The 16707-nt window shown below is 39.8% G+C and overlaps 2 protein-coding genes across 4 annotated transcripts in view; one reads left to right on the top strand and one right to left on the bottom strand.

Moving 5' to 3' along the window:
- The window catches only part of RAB3GAP2 (RAB3 GTPase activating non-catalytic protein subunit 2), a 90075-nt gene extending 83145 nt beyond the window's left edge, over positions 1–6930 (top strand). Inside the window, exons 32-36 of one of the 3 annotated variants that reach the window (XR_014297695.1) lie at positions 2197–2286; positions 2488–2709; positions 3539–3697; positions 3903–4810; positions 6366–6930. Coding sequence is in view for 2 of the 3 variants with exons in the window: in XM_082670413.1 (XP_082526539.1) it covers positions 2197–2286; positions 2488–2709; positions 3539–3697; positions 3903–4058 (627 nt within the window). In the remaining variant the exon portion in view is untranslated. Of the gene's footprint in view, positions 1–2196; positions 2287–2487; positions 2710–3538; positions 3698–3902 lie in introns of all 3 variants that reach the window. The other 2 variants (XM_082670414.1, XM_082670413.1) reach the window with 2 other exon arrangements.
- A 145-nt stretch (positions 6931–7075) lies between these two features.
- The window catches only part of IARS2 (isoleucyl-tRNA synthetase 2, mitochondrial), a 69044-nt gene continuing 59412 nt past the window's right edge, over positions 7076–16707 (bottom strand). The window contains exons 16-23 of the mRNA XM_082670435.1: positions 16513–16615; positions 15334–15459; positions 14591–14722; positions 13441–13547; positions 12061–12206; positions 11176–11366; positions 8918–9062; positions 7076–7707 (exon numbers count right to left, since the gene is read on the bottom strand). Of these exons, the coding sequence (XP_082526561.1) occupies positions 7565–7707; positions 8918–9062; positions 11176–11366; positions 12061–12206; positions 13441–13547; positions 14591–14722; positions 15334–15459; positions 16513–16615 (1093 nt within the window). The 3' untranslated portion in view covers positions 7076–7564. The remainder of the gene's footprint in view (positions 7708–8917; positions 9063–11175; positions 11367–12060; positions 12207–13440; positions 13548–14590; positions 14723–15333; positions 15460–16512; positions 16616–16707) is intronic.

Raw genomic sequence — 16707 nt, 5'->3', positions numbered from 1 at the left:
CCCACCCCATAATTTACCTTTTCTGCCGTCCATTCCTCTCTTACCTTGTGCTCTAGCCACTGTTCACTACCCCCCACCCCTCAGAGAAGGCAGACATTCTTATCATCTCTTGTCGTGTTTGTATCGTTCCGTTTTCACAGGCAACTATTCTGTATGGTCAGCTCCTATTCGTTATTCATTTATTACTTAAGTGTCACCTTCGCTTCAAAGTCTTTGTCTACATTTCCTGAACTGACCACCTCTTTGCCATATCCCCATGTCTATGTGCCATGCTGGCCACATAACAGGAGCCCAATAAATGTTTAATGCATTCATAAGTAAGGAGGTGATAAAGAGAAGGTACATGACAGAGGTCTGCAGAAGGGACGGGAGGGCGTGGTGAGTAGAGTCTGGGAAACCACTGGGAATCAGGAGTTGGTGAGGATGTGGACTGGGGAGAATAATACAGATCATGAAGGGGTTTCCAGGAGTCAGTAACCTGAGGACACACTAGGTTCAGTGCTGAAGCAGAGGGGATTAAAATTAAATGCAGTTTCAAGTTTGGGAGACTGGGCATGCCATTTACAAGGAAGCCCATTTACAGTGGTTTGGAAGTGTTGAATCTGAGAGTATATATAAGCAGAAATAGTATGTTTTAAGAAATTTATTTCAATAAGTACTTAAAAGTTTTTTTTTTTGTTTTGTTTTAAAGCAACCAAAATAAAGTACCTAGCTCAGTACTCCCCTCAAAAAGGTACTTTTAGAAACCAGAACATGTCCAGAATTGGACAAGCACAGTGGTGATGTTAGTCTCAACCCGGATCATGCTGGGATGGCCTGAGACAGCTGTGTGACTCTCACATGCAAATACCAAAGCAGTGTGTTTTGGCAGGTGAAACGGAATCCCACCTCTGCCATTTACCGGCTAGAGTTATTTCAGTTCTCCTAGCCTGAGCGTGATTATTCTAGTGCCTACCTCATGGTTGTCATGAGGGTTAAATGACATACTCAACATGAAGTACTTTGTGTCTGGAACGTAGTAAATAATAAACGTGCACACATATTCCCAATCCAAAGGCTCTGGTGTAGAGTAGACCCTGATATCTAAGACCTCCGGGTAGAAACTAGAGAGTAACAGACTGTGGGTGAGTGTGTGGGAAAACTTCCAAACGGTGATGTCCACATGTGGTGGGTTGCCGTTGGAAGTCTGGTGTCTCTCACCACTAAACGATGAGTGGCTTCACCCTACTTGGCGGTCACACCAGCTGACCTGCAATCATAGATTAGGTCTAGAAAGTACCTTAGGTGATATCTGGCATGACCTGAAAAAACTGCAGCCCAGGATGGTGGGGTCATTTGTCCAAGGTGACCTGTTTGGAAGGGGTGGGCCTGGGACTAGAGCCTGGGTCTTCCAGCTCTTTGCTCTGTATTACATTTCCTTCCTGGGGACTTCTGAAATCCTATTTCCTGATATTCCTTTTTGGCTCTTTGGAAACAGATCTGTTCTCTGAAACAAATGTTTTTAAACAGTTCAGCAAGTGTTTTTAAGAGGATGCAGAGTATATACTATGTGTTAGTTATCAATTATTGCACAACAAATGATCCCCAACCTTAGTGGCTGAAAACAGCAAATGAGTAGCATGTGTGTGAGTCTTGCTTAGGTGGCTCTGGCCCCAGGTCTCTCGCAGGTCTGCAGCTGGGGTGTCAGCCAGGGTTGCGGTCTCACCTCTGGGCTCCACCAGGGGCGGGATTGGGGATCCACTTCCAGGCTTGCGCGACTACCAGCGGGATTCAGCTCCTTGCCACACGCGTGACTCCGTAGGGCAGCCCACGGCACAGCAGCCCTCTGAGTAAGTGAGAGTGATTATGAGCTCCTAGGGCAGAAGGCACAGTGCTTTTGTTACCTGATCCTGCAAGTGACCTGCCTCATCTCTGCCTAATTCTGCTCACTAGCAGTGAGTCACCAGCACCCCCTCGGGGGAATGGGATTACACAAGGCACGGGTACCAGGAGGAGGGGACCACCGCGGCCCACCCTAAAGGCTGCCTACCGCACGCTAGATAATAGTTATAAAAATTAAATGAATAGAATTGTTATTGTTCAAAGACAAAAAAAATCAAAGTTATTCTTGATTAAATGACTTCGTTTTTAAATCTTTTTTTCACCTTAGTAACAGTTCATACTCATCAGTTTTCTTGGTCTCTTCTTTCTCTTTAGGGGAAAAACGCATTTTTCAAAGACCTAACTTCAATTCAGTTATTACCTAGTGGAGAAATGGATGCAAATTTTATTTCTGTACGACAGCAGGTAATTACAGTTATTGGGATGACCACCTCTAAGGTGTTCTTGAGAGTTAACTTCCCTTTAAATTATGTGTCTTTTTTTGATAACTATTTTAATGGAAAAGCCACAGTAATTGACAGGAAAGTCAACGATTACTTGGATTTGCATATTTTTTAATGAAACATACTAACAAGATGTTGCTCTCCTTCTTTGCCCATCTTCAAGTTCTTATTGAAAGTCGTCAGTGCAGCTGTCCAGGCCCGACATGCAGTCACGAAGGACAAAGGCTCCTCAGAAGAGGCAATGACCACTCTTTTGGGGAAAGACCAAGATTGGCCAGTGCTGGCCCTGGATCTGGCCCATCACCTTCAAGTTAGTGAAGACGTTGTTAGGAGGCATTATGTGGGGGAACTCTACAGCTATGGAGCTGACCACTTAGGAGAAGAGGTAATAATCACCCGGTGAATGTCATTTGGGCTCAAGTTTTAAAATTGATAGCTCGAGTAAAGAATCAGTAAAGTTGCCAATAAAGCTTTTTGCTTTTCCTTCTTTTGTTAGAACTTCTAGGCACAAAACGTGAAGAGAATTAAAATAAAAAACTAATCAGATTCCTGTTTCTGGTCAATGTTTAGTGTAACTCCTGCCGTATGCCGGGCCTGTTTTATGCAGAGGGACAGAGCCATAAACAAAACAGACAGGGTGCCTTCCTCAGAATCCACAGTCTACTCGTAGGAGCAGAGAAGCATGCTCAATTCTGTACTGAGTGGTAAATGCTGCGAAGAAAATTCACAAGACCATGTGAATAAACAGAAGTGTAACAGGGTGGTCAGAGGTGACATGAGAGCCGAGCCCCCAAGGATAAGAAGCAGCCCAGCCACTCAGAAAACCAGGGGGAGGTTTTCTGCCTCTTACTGCTAGAGGCAGAAAGAACACGAGGTCTGAGGTCAGGGACCAGGTCACAGGAGGTCTCATAGCCCACGGTTAGTCACGACATGATTTAATATAATCCCTTCTTTTGCCTAAAGCTTGAAAATGACTCCTGTAGTCATGCTGAACTGAAAAATTAGGAGATAAGAGGCGGCCAAAGTCAGGTGATGAGAAGAAATTTGGGGTTTAAATGCTGTTTGAATTGGGCTTTCTTTTGGTTGTATAAATGGCCATACCTCAGAAATGAAGTAGCCTCTCCTAGGCACCGAACTAGGCACGGGGGGTGCCTTTCCTAAAGGAAGCCCAGCTGTTAGCTTTTGCATCTGTTTGTTCACGTTCATCTCCACAGGCCATCCTCCAGGTTCAGGACAAAGAGGTCCTGGCCTCGCAGCTGCTGGTGCTGATAGGGCAGCGGCTGGCGCACGCGGTGCTGCGCACGCAGACGAGGGAGGGGCTGGAGCTACTTGCCAGGCTGCCCCCGACGCTGTGCACCTGGCTGAAGGCCATGGTAAGTGCCAGCAGTGAGAGGAGTCAGCAGGTCACTGGATGTTTTTTCATGTGCATTTTCAGTAGAGGAAAAATTTAAGTTTAATCTACTTAGTTCTGAAGAAAAGCATTTTTATTGGGAAATTACTCTCTGGCTAATGCTTAAGTTCAAGTAAGATGATTCAGTTGTATGTAACTGACGGGTTATTTTTGTGTCCCATTTGCAGAGCCCCCAGGATCTTCAAAACACAGAAGTGCCAATTGCAACAACAGCTAAACTAGTAAATAAAGTAATTGAGCTTTTACCAGAAAACCACGGGCAGTATAGTTTAGCCTTGCACCTCACTGAAGCTGTGGAAGCCATAGCTATTCCTCCTTTATGACACTTTATCTACTGTAAACAGTCTATAATTGTGTGACTATAATATGAATTAGTGCATGGTTATTTTACACAGTAAGATCTGGAATTTTATGGAGGGAATATGGTTTTTTTCCTTTTGTAAAATAAATAAAAATACATTATTACTTTTAAAAAGTGCAGTCTTGGCTAAATTCCCCTCCTTTGGTTAATACTGATGATAAAATATGAACAAGTATCAACTATACTATTAACTCCTCTTGCAGATGTTTGACTGTTTATTTTTAATTCAAGCACTTAAGTAGCTTTATTGTTAAACTTTGCTATTTAAAACTGGTTATAATTTACAGATAATGTTCTTATTACAACATTCTATATTTCGTACTCAAAACGTTATTGTAATTAAATTTAAACGTGTTCATGTATAGTCCCCACCAGTTACATGAGAGAAGTACACCACTTCCTTTTTAGTAAATGTTGGGAAAACGCTTTTGTTATCATGCTTGGTCCCGTACTGGGGCACTGCCCCCTGGAGCTCTGGATGCTGACAGGTTTCTTTCCCAGAGGTTATGCTGTTGCCATCAGAGGAGGATGACCCTGCCTGTGGCGGAATAATGGGTTCAAGATCATATATTCATCAGAATGGACACTAAATGGAACCCTTAACCTGCTGTACTTGCCAAAACAGAATCTAAGATGCAAGCAACACAGCAAAATTAATTAAAATGCAAGTTAAGATTTGCTTTTTGCCAAGATTCAAAGCTGTATCCACATCAGGTAATTGTAAAAATGTATTATCTTGTAAAACTTACGTTTAAAAAAAAGGGGCAAAGATGCTAAAAATCTAAGGTCCAACGTTATTCTTCCTACGAGTGTTTTGAGGTGTCTGCTTCTGGGATTTGGTACTGTTACCTGTTCTTAAGAACAATACAGGAAATGCTCAGTGATGACACTGCTTTAGCGAACCTACCTCACAGCTGGCTTGAGAGGGTAAATACAACTAATTTTGTACCCTACAGTGCCCAGAGCAGTCCAAGTGCTGAATAATCATTTGTTGATTAAAACCAAATTAACCAAAAAACTGTAAACCAAAACTCTGTAAAGAGCTGTACAAATAACACCAAGTATTTATTATGGTAAATCTTTGGAATGTAGCCATACAGTGCGAGTTCTGACATGTCCTGGATCACAGCTGTTATTCGTAGCAACTCGTTGTGATACAGAAGTTTGTTCTTCACTTCCTTAGGAAGAAGCCAACTCTCGCAATTGTACAAATTTGAGGCGTTAATCAGGAACATAAAGGAAAAGTCTGATGTTTGAGGATATCCCAGTGTAAATTCTTTTTAACTAAGAGATCACATCCAAATAAGAACTGTCTAAAACTTACTTAATAATTACTGTTTCATTTGTCGATGATAAAATCTTGAAAGATTAATTTTTCAGATGTGTTCAGGACGTGGGGTGAGGGCCTTGTATGTCTGATTGAGGCACACGCTGCAATAGAAACACTGAAAACGACCTCGGGCTGGTCTAGCCTCTCAGCCTCTGCTGGGATCTCTGCTGCCCCATCCAGACACATTTATATGATTTCTCGTAAACATGTCTAGCTCTATATAGTCACTTGCGTGCATTCTGAAAGATTAGTTCTTTCTGTGACTTTTCTAAATACTCTGAAAGTAGTTATGAACCTTGGAGGCTGGTCAAAGAAACTTGGAATTACAGGCGTTTTTAAAGATTAATAAATCAGTCACTTTGATTCCATTATCACTTTTGGGGGAGAGGGTATCTAATAAGCATTTTAGATAATAAAACTGGCTGAACTTATTCTAGTAGGACATGTAATCAAATTTGGGGATTGTTGAGAATATTAATCAGCTGAAATATGGCTCCTAGAACCATAACAAAGCATTGAGTCTCTAGTTAAGATTTATAATCCTAAACATTGCCATTCAAAGAATTTTAAAATTGAATTCTCAGTTGTATGATTAAAAAAAGCAGTTAAATATTTTACTACTTCATTAAGGGCTTTTAAAATAAATCTGATAGAGGAAAGGAAAATAAATACCTGTGTATGCATTGTGTAACCATGAAGAGCCACAAATAATGGTACAGAATGGACAGTTTCTGAAACAGGCATGTTGCACATACTGCAGTTATTGGTGGGAAACCGATAACTAGCGAGTAGTGTTTTCTTAGATCTACTCCCACCGCCAACCCCCCAATGCACCTTTCCTCATGAACATTAAATAGGCATTTTATACCTTGTTAAATTCTGTTGTATAATGCAAAGGAAAATAAAAGCGTTCAAATAATCATAAATTCTGCATTACAGGTTGTATTTAGATGTAGAACTAGAAGAGACAGGATAAATGCAAATGAAGAGGAATATAGCACACCAAGCTTCTAAATGGTTCATGCTTTTGCAAAAAGAAAAATGAGGTATGGAGAAAAGTGTTTCACCTTTGTTATAAAAATTAAACTAAGGTTGAAGTAAACACTGTTCAATTTAAATTGCTTTCTTTAAAAAAGAAATTGATCACAGTTTAAAATCACAGAAAACTCAGATTTAATAACACTGAGCATACATGGAATAATAAGTTCTCTTAGCAGTTGCTGTGGTTCATTTCACTTACAAGAGACAAATATTTTTAAAGTACTCAACAGCAACAGTGAAAGCCCTCTCTCACCCTGACAGGAATGGATTTGCTGTATTTCTGCTAAACAGAATTAACCATCCTTGGAAAGATTTTAATCCAGTACTGAATTGTTTATAAAATGCCCTATTATCTACTGTAATGTATTGTAAGTAGTCAAATTCTGTATATACTGCTATTTTCTGTGTCTGTTCATTGTAGTGAACTTTTATGTGTATTAGTGAAATAAATTTTCAGCTTTCATGTTGTTTCCTTAACATTTATAAATATAAGTATTAAGATACTTTCCGCTCTTACAGGAGAATAACAAACTTGGTGATGTCTTCGCTTCCGAGGCAACCCAAAAACTAGCTGTTCTGAAAAGGTCGGTGCGTGCTGTTAAGGCGGAGTGAAATTACTCTTGTCATCTCTTAAGCGAGACACCCCTCTGCCATTCCCCTTCAAAACCACAGGTTTTTTACTGGATATTCACAACTTTTGCACCACCATCAGTCAGTAATTTCCCAGGTGCCTTTATTTTTAGACAGACATTATAGAACTTAAATACTGAGTCAAGAAGACTGATAAAATATAAAACATTTTCTGCTGAGCCACATTTGTAGGCAAGCATTTTCAGTGTCTGTGTTCTGAGGAAGTCCATTATGGATCCATCTGCATAGGTATATTTTTCCATGTGTATATATACACATCATTTTTTATTTAGTTGTTGCAGAAAAAGCTTGTAGCTCTAACTCTGACTCTCATCCTCTACCACTTACTCTTCCACTCATTACCTAAATCTTGGATTTCTTTGCAGTGCTGTGAACAGTCCACCTAAACCCCCAGGCAGTCCCGTCAGAAGTTCTTGCTCAGAAAGCCCTCAACACACAGCGAGGTATTACTTCCCTCTCACAACTTCTGTGCATCGCGGACAGAGTGTGTCTGATGACTCAGCAGTGTACTTCCAACAGCGAGGGCATTTTTCCTTGGTAGTGGGCATGACAATTACTTTATATGAAGACTCTTCACGAATATCACCACCTATGAAAGAAAAACACGTGAAGAGTATTTTTATTTTACTCTTCAGGCCACTGAACTTGTACAGCTCTTTACTTTTTAATTGGTTGGCAGGTGCTCCTTTTTCAAAGCTTCCTCCTTCCTGCCTTGGAAAATACCGCTTCATTTGCACATCTGTACATAAACAGCCAAGACAGTGGACTCACTCACTCATACAACCTGACTGACTGGGGAGAGATGAGGAATCTGAGACCCTGAGAGACTGATTTTTCCACAGGTCACTGAGTTCTGTATCTACTCAGGCAGAGCAGGCCTTCTAGCTCTTCATCTGGGTGCAGTTCTGATAAATTACACTGCCTCTCCAGCTACATACTGGTTTAAGAATTTTAAAAAGAGCCAAATTAGACTGACAATGGCAGTGTCCCCACATTAAACTTCTTGGTTTGGACAAAAGGAAACAAAAACTTCTCCACAATGAATAGACCTCAGACTGGTAATGTACAGTAAAGGAAGTAAATTATTTTCTAGTCATTGCACAGAGAATGTAGATTAACATTTTGAAAAGCAAATTAAGCCAGAATCTACTACATGGTCAATGCTGCCAGGCCTCAGATTTCAACCGATGCCTCCCACCTCCTGCTGGTACCTAAAAGCTATTATGAAAAGCACAGACAGCATCACTTTTCCCAAAATATCTGCAAGTTTTTCTCTCTTACCATTACTCGGCGTCCTTTCCATCAACGAGAATGAATTAAGCTGACAAAATGCCCTATCAAACAAATAACTACAAAATGCTTATATCAATGTGGGAATGAGTTCAATAAAACTTCCTTGATTCTTCATTAACGGTGGCTACATGACACTTTAATTTGGGGTGAGCATAATAAGAAATTTTAGACTCAACAGTGGGGAAGGGTAGCAGGGCTGGGCAGGACTAAGTATCAAAGGACAGGGGGCACAAAAGCCAACCAAAGTAAGGTAGACTGACTTCACATGCAGTGACAATGACTTATTCCCTCTCCTCCCCCTACCCCTGTGTTCCTAAGATCGGCAGGTACGGCACTTTGAGAGCTAGTTTTGAAACCTGGCCATTGTTGACACTGCTTCCATAGAAAACCGTATTCCAAGTGTATATGTGCCTTTAGAATACAAGTAGTCCACTGCAAAGCTGGAGATGACCTATAATTATCATTCAGTTCCCCAGATACCGCTGTTACCCTCACCTCCTTCTTACCTTCTAGGTTGATTAGAAATGTCCCTTTAAGCTCAGTGACATCTGCAGTTACTGCTCGTGGTTCCTGAGAGAGCAAAGTTGTCTGGGACGCCATCATTAATTCATTCAGCTGAGAGGTGCTGGAAGTCTCTTCAGCCTGTAGCATCTGGGCACGAGCATTTGCAAGTTACTATCTATCTAAATTAAGCTATTACCATAAACAGGTTATAAAAAGAGATGCTGCAAGTTCTTGTGTTTGGTGAGGAACCCTTTGGGACCATTACCTCCTGAGCTAATACTATTAAATAAATCAATTCTTACTAGTATAAAAGGTAATAACTAAAAACTTCTAATTAATTATATTGATTGAGAATACACTGTAAGCCAGGCACTTCACTTTGCTAGATGGCTAAATGTCCAACCAGTATTTGTAATGATCACAAAACAGCTACAGTGTTTTTTATCCCCATTTTACAAGTGAGGAAGCTTGCTCAGAGAGGTTAACTTGCCAGGCGTTCCCGACCAGTAAATAGTACAGCTGCAGTTCAGCCCAGGTCTGTCCACCTCAGAGCCCATACTTCTTCCCTGTATCATGCTTCCTACAGTAGGAGAGGGGTTAAGATACTATCTAAACAAGGATCTGCTTTTAGCAGTGTAGACCAATGGTGACAATCTGAGTAATGCACAGAGCTCTTCTGAAGCACACAATCTGGATATCTGATAAGCACTCTTACATTTTTTGTTGTAATTTCCATCTTCAAAACGAGTGTGTGAGCTAAGTAATACAAAATTCCTTAAGGAGAAAAAAAATCAGCTCATGACAAAACAGGAGATTCAGAGATTAATTTGGTTTTAACAAATTCATACAGTTAGTAACTGACAGATCCAGGACTCCATTAGCTAGTTAGTGTAATTCCTAAGAAAAATACATTCACATTTTTGAAAATCCCGAAGTATTTTTTTTCCAATATAAATGATCCAAACAAGCTGTATTGTTTTCAGCTTATTACTCAGACCTAATGAAGTCAAAGGAAACATGACATGTAGGGGAAAAGCCCAGTACTAGGCTGTGTGGCCCCAGCCAGGTCACAGCTTCAATGGGGCTCAGTTTCCTGGCTCATAAAATGGAGTCATCAGCTTCCCAACTTGTAAATTTTAAAATGTGAACATCTTACCAAAATTCTGTTATCTGATCAACAATCGTATACCTACTGGCTATTTCAAGCCTCAAATCTTAATCAATTTAATTATATTATTAAAAGTTTAAATTGAAGTTCCAACCAAATGAGACGGTCATTTTTTAGTAAACTATGATACCAGTAAAACTTTTTTAAAAAACATATTCACTACCAATTTTCTTCTCAAACGTTAAAACTAGAGAAAGATCTTAAGTCTATGTTAAGCTACAAGTCAGTCTGCCCAATCAACCCCTAAGAATCCCAAGAAGAAACTTCTGATGGCCCTTTTGAAAATTAAAAAATAGGATGAATGCTTTGAGATCCCATGATAATTTGCTGGAGCAAATGAATTTTCTTCAGATCTCATGAGAAAAAGATAAAAATATTTTTTGGGATTTGTTTTGAATCTGGTCCAGATGGACAAAATTCTCAAAAGCTCCCAATTTTTGTGTATTCTGATACGACTGCCATATTGTCTAATTAGCCCTGAGGGCTTACATTTCAAACAGAACTTTATTACACCTTCCCATCCCAACCTAAAAAATAAGTAGCAACAGGGCTTCCCTGGTGGCGCAGTGGTTAAGAATCCGCCTGCCAATGCAGGGGACACGGGTTCAAGCCCCGGTCTGGGAAGATCCCACATGCCGCGGAGCGGCTAAGCCCATGAGCCCCAACTACTGAGCCTGCGCGTCTGGAGCCTGTGCTCCGCAACGGGAGAGGCCGTGACAGTGAGAGGCCCGCGCACCGCGATGAAGAGTGGTCCCCGCTCGCCACAACTGGAGAAAGCCCTCGCACAGAAACGAAGACCCAACACAGCCAAAAATAAATAAATAAATTTAAAAAAATAAAAAAAAAAAATAAAATAAAATAAAAAATAAAAAAAAATAAGTAGCAACAGTACATGTTTCATAAGAGAAGAAAAAGGAAGCACAGAGAAGTCGGAAACAAAGAATCAGTGATTAGTATTAGGATTAGAAAACAGAAATCCTAATTTATAATTTTTTTAAAATATATTATTTACACTGAGATTTTTTAAAACTAAATTTCACATGAAGCTGTATGATATGAACACCATTTCAAAAGGAACAAATTGCTACTTACTTCTATTATCTCAAAAAGCAGTCCAGGCTCAATCACAATGATAACCTCATACTCAGCTGCATTTCTGCCAGGGATGCTTCCAAGAAATGAATCTCTCATCGCACATGCACTCTCTATTGCTTCTTCCAGTCCAGGCTTCTTCCAGATAGAACTGGTTCTAATCCATCCAGTACGAAAAACACTCTTGGGTTCTTATAAAAAAAAAAAAAGTTAACCAGTTTACATACATTTTAAACTGTATATAAAGCTCAAACCATCAAATATTTACTATGCATGGAAAATAAGAATTGTTATTTATGACAATTAGCACGGAGCCATCCTAAATGCTTACCAAACATTTATATCAACATTTGGAAATGTAAACAAAGGATAAAGATATACAGTGAGATCTCAAAGGATGCCTAGAAGAAAATAAAATAGAAATATCCCAATATTACAGTAGTTGTCTCTGGGTTATAACTAAGATCATGAGTGACTTTTGTCCTCTTTCTAGAATTCTACAGTTTCTAATTTTCTGTAAGCTTATTAATACAACCAGACAGAAAAAACTATTATAAAAATATTCACAGACACTATACGTTTGTTTTAGTAAAAGCCTAAAATATATTTCTGACATTTATAAAGGTATTTAAGAAAAAGTGATTTCTCAATATAGTCAAGCTGCTAACACATTTCAGAAAGCACTTTAAGGTGGCATGAAGACCACGCTGAAATTCATCCTACTCCACACACAGGTGCAGAAACTACTAAATGATCGAGATGCAAAAGGCCACAAAACAGTCACTGTAGATGAGTAAGTGCCTCTTTTGTGAAGTAGATAAAATGAGAAGCTGCACCCTCAGCCAGGGTCTTTCTCATTCAGAGAACAAATCAAGTATTTCTTACCTTTAATGTAAGGTACGTACTGGAATACCTCTTCAGCCAAGTGAGGAAGAATGGGAGCAAAAGAACGAACCATTACATCCAAAATTTCGGCTAATGCAGTCTGACAAGAGCGTCGTTTGGGATCATCTGCATTTTCACAATAAAGCCTGTTGAAAAACAACTTATTGAGCGGTTGACAACACTTTGTACACGATGACTGCCAAGATGGGATCTGCCTCAGGCTGAGTTCATTCTGACAGTGCCTAAGCCTATGGCTCCAACGTCTTCTAATTAAAGGATAAAATATTCCATCATACAACTTTTTTTTTTTAATTTATTTATTTTTGTGTGTGCTGGGTCTTTGTTTCTGTGCGAGGGGTTTCTCCAGTTGCGGCGAACGGAGGCCACTCACTGTCACGGCCTCTCCCGTTGCGGAGCACAAGCTCCAGACGCGCAGGCTCAGTAGTTGTGGCTCACGGGCCCAGCCGCTCCGCGGCATGTGGGACCTTCCCGAACCGGGGCACGAACCCGTGTCCCCTGCACTGGCAGGCGGATTCTTAACCACTGCGACACCAGGGAAGCCCCATACAACCTTTTTGATAACATCCTCTATGCCTTCCAAGTGTGCCCACCTCCTCAAAAACTCTCATACCTACGCTATGTCCAATTCTGTTTTTCCGATCAGTAACAGCTAGAATCTAGACAACTCTGTTAAAGGAAAATTAATGTTAGTTGAAGGTATTTAAAAATGTGACTCCCCACCCCTGTGACCCTCTCAGTGTGTCAAGGGAAGGACTGGGAGTTACAGTCCCAGTGGAAGGTCCCTGAGGTGCTGATAGACTGCGGCTGACACCTCACACTGGCTCAGTTACTGTCACACATAAGAGTCACACCGTGTCGCCTGCATTCTGGAGCAAAACATGAGGACAGCACCAAGCCTGCCTCTAAAAGGGTATCGCTGATGTTATACAATGTCATTATATTAATAACTGGCTGAATACTTCTCTCTGAGAAATATCCCCCTCAAAGTCAGCAAACTCCTGAGGACAAGCAGTACGTTCGCTACCTCATATTCACAGCTAGTACTTACTGAGCACTTACTCTGTCAAACACAGCATTCAGCACATGACTTACATTGTATCTTTTCATTTCCACATTCTGAGACAGGTATTATCGTCACCATTTTACAGATTAAAAAACTGAGATTATAGGATAAGTTGCCTCAGCTCATAAAGCTAGTGACAGGATGAAACTTCCTAATCAGACTTGACTCAAGAACCCAACTTCTTAATAACGGTACAGGGCAGCCCCTCTTGCTCGCCTCTGCTTTCCAACATCTGCCAGGCAGCGCAGACGTTCAAGCAGTGTTTGCTGAGTATTTCAATATTCAGTCATACGTACCTATCTTTGATTATGCTGAAATAAAAGTTGGAGAGTTCTCTGGTATAAAATGCTCGTAATAGCCGAACAACTTTTCCAAAGTCATACTGCTTATATGCATCGGTAATCTAGGGAACAAAGCCAAAATAAATTCGGAAGCTGGGGTAAGCAAATAAAAATGCAAGTCATCATGAGCAAAATATGTTCCTTTTCAAAATATGTTTCAAAGGCAGACAAATACAAAACCAGCAAAACGCGAGAGCACTTAAGGATCTTTAAAACGTCATTTCTGGATATGAAAGTCACCATCCTCAGAAAACACTGAATAGTCTACCCTGAAAACTACAAAAGAACACACACCAAATGAAAAGATCAGGTTTTAAATGATGAAGCCACACTATTTTAAAACCGCAAAGAGTTTAAGTTACCAATGTTCCTTCATTTATGCCTGAAAAGTCAAATTGGGCGAAAATCTGCATGTACAACTCTTAAGGGTATGTGGAAGCAATTTTAATTTTTGAGAAAACACAAAATATTTGTGTTTATATATGACAGGATATCTTATAAGACAACATAGGAATCATCATTTCAGTTATTTCTATACTTTTGAGATGTATATTTCTATACCTCTGCAGTTAAATAAAGTACAACTCTATTTTATTCCTTCCTATTAAAGAAATACATGGAACTGATTTCAAGAGAAAAATGTGGTCTGAGGGGAGGCCTGTGCCTACTGCTGCCACCAGGTACTCCTGTAGTCTTTTGAGAGACCAGGAAAGAAATCATAAGACTTCATACCTAATCAACCTAGGACCATGTGGAATTTATCAACTTTTTTTTTTTTTTTTTTTTTAATTTGCGGTACGCAGGCCCCTCACTGTTGTGGCCTCTCCTGTTGCAGAGCACAGGCTCCGGACGCACAGGCTCAGTGGCCATGGCTCACGGGCCCAGCCGCTCCACGGCATGTGGGATCTTCCTGGACCGGGGCACGAACCCGTGTCCGCTGCATCGGCAGGCGGACTCTCAACCACTGCGCCACCAGGGAAGCCCAAGTATAACTTTTTTTAGTGCTTTTAGATACTATTTCTAACAAGGAATGCTCCACTCGTGTACAACCCAAATTTCAACATACAACTGTGCTATTTCCAAAAGCTTATTAATGCACACTTACCTTGTTTGCTAAATCCTGCAGTAAGTGTAGCATATACTGGTCTATGAAATACATATTGTTAACAGGGATAGAATCTGTTTCTGGGTTGAAACCAGCCACATTTCCCAAAAGAAAGCGGAGTGTATTCCTAAGCTATAAATATTGAGGAAAAAAATATACAGTCAAACAATATATGAGTCCTTCAATTATTACTGAAAAATTATTTTCTTTATAATTTTTATCCAACTCATGTTACTTTCTTAATGGGATACTTTGTTATATCATTCCTATAATAAGACTACAAATGCAGAAAAACTCTCATTTCAAAAGCTCAGTTGCAGAAACAACCACTGTACTTTATACATAAAAACTGAATTTTCATTATATTTCTTTAAAATCTAAGGGCAAATCGCCTTTCAGTGGCCTAAGTTTGTTCATCTGTGTCGCTAAGAATGTTGTGTAGGTAAAAATAAATGGAATAAATGTGCACAGTCATTGAGCACATAAAAAGTATACAAAATTAGTATAATTTCATATTATATTAAAATATAAAAAGACAGTGTATAAAATTATCAGCATTACTACTACTGTTTTTAAACAAATAAATTAGCACAGGATATTTTTAAAAGCTCCTAACATGTGGAGAACTCATTTTCATTCAGTTGTGAAGTGCCAACAAAAATGTGCCTCATTTTTTTTTAACAACGACTCAGTAAACTTTTCATTCGGGAATAGTACATAATAGAAAGAGTAGTGACTCTGACCTTGCTAATATCATCTCTGGCAGCATTCAGTACAGATGGACTAATTATCACTTCAGTGAAGACATTGGACTCAGCGACCCACCAGCGAAGGACATCAGCACCATAGGGAGGCTCTTTGCTTTGATCCTTTTCATTGAGGGAAAAAAACATATAAACATATAAATGGCTTTCGATTACAATTTGGTGAACAGAGGCTTTAGGTAAGACTCCTATTTAGAAATGTTTGAGCAAAATGTAAGCATAAAATATAACCGTACTGTAACAAAATAAGGGCTAATGATCTCAGAGATCAGGCTGAATCTAAAACAACAACAAAACTGGAAAAAGGGAGAGTTCGGCCTGCAATCTTGTTCAATGGTTTCCTGTCATGTCTGTAAACAGCCACTACAGCAGGTGGACAGAGTACTGGCCCAGATGCGTCTGTGATGGGGGAGCGGGCCGGTGGAGGGGAAGGATTGCTTTTCCCTCGCAATATTCCCAAGCTACTCCGACAAAGAGTTGATTACTGGACACTAGGAGGGCAGTAAAAAGCCAAGGGAGTAAAATAAGAGAAGGGATTTCTTTTCTGAAAGCAACTCCAAAATAAACCAAAGTATCAGCAACCCCAGACTGATGTTCATTAATGACTTGCTTTAAAGTGTATCATTTCCAAGAATATAATAATAAAACATTCATTCATTCATTCATTTATTTATTCATGGCTGCATGGCTTGCGGGATCTCAGTTCCTTGACCAGGGATCAAACCTGGGCCCCCACAGGGAAAGCGCCAAGTCCTAACCACGGGGCCTCCAGGGAATTCCCTGAAACATGCATTTAGAAGATGTGATCTAATTTTTTTCCTATACTGTTTCTGTTTAACTGTAAAACTACAGTTTATAAAGTTTTAAAGTTCAGACAATTAAAAGAGGGATAGCATGGCTCAGGACCTAACTGGAGATTCAGACCTGAAATGAGTCAAAAGGGCCACAATCCCAACCCTGCCCTTTTTCAAAACAAAAGAAAAAAATCACATATCATTTGAGAGTCTAGATTTAAAACATGGTAAAGCATTTGCTATTAGTATAAAAGATAGTTTTGTGAGGTTTTTGTTTTTTTTTTTACATTGAAGTAACTATATTAAGGGTTCTGGCTGCCAACTTAGCCTTAAAAATAAAATGAATTTTTAGGGAACCACCTACTTGTCCTCCATTAATGACAACATCAGGATCAATGACATTCCCGAGAGACTTGGACATCTTTTCTCCCTTTTCTCCAAGGGTAAATCCATGAACAACCACTGTCCTAAGAAGACAAATTAGCTATTATAATAATGAACACAATGATGATGGTCTTTTTGAAGATGACTCACAGCTTAAAAAGAGTAACTTAGTTTG

Source organism: Grampus griseus, assembly GCF_964374135.1.
Source record: "Grampus griseus genome assembly, chromosome: 1".
Taxonomy (NCBI): Eukaryota; Metazoa; Chordata; class Mammalia; order Artiodactyla; family Delphinidae; genus Grampus; species Grampus griseus.
The sequence above is the reverse complement of the archived record's forward strand: the minus strand, read 5'-3'. Positions and strand labels throughout refer to the sequence as shown.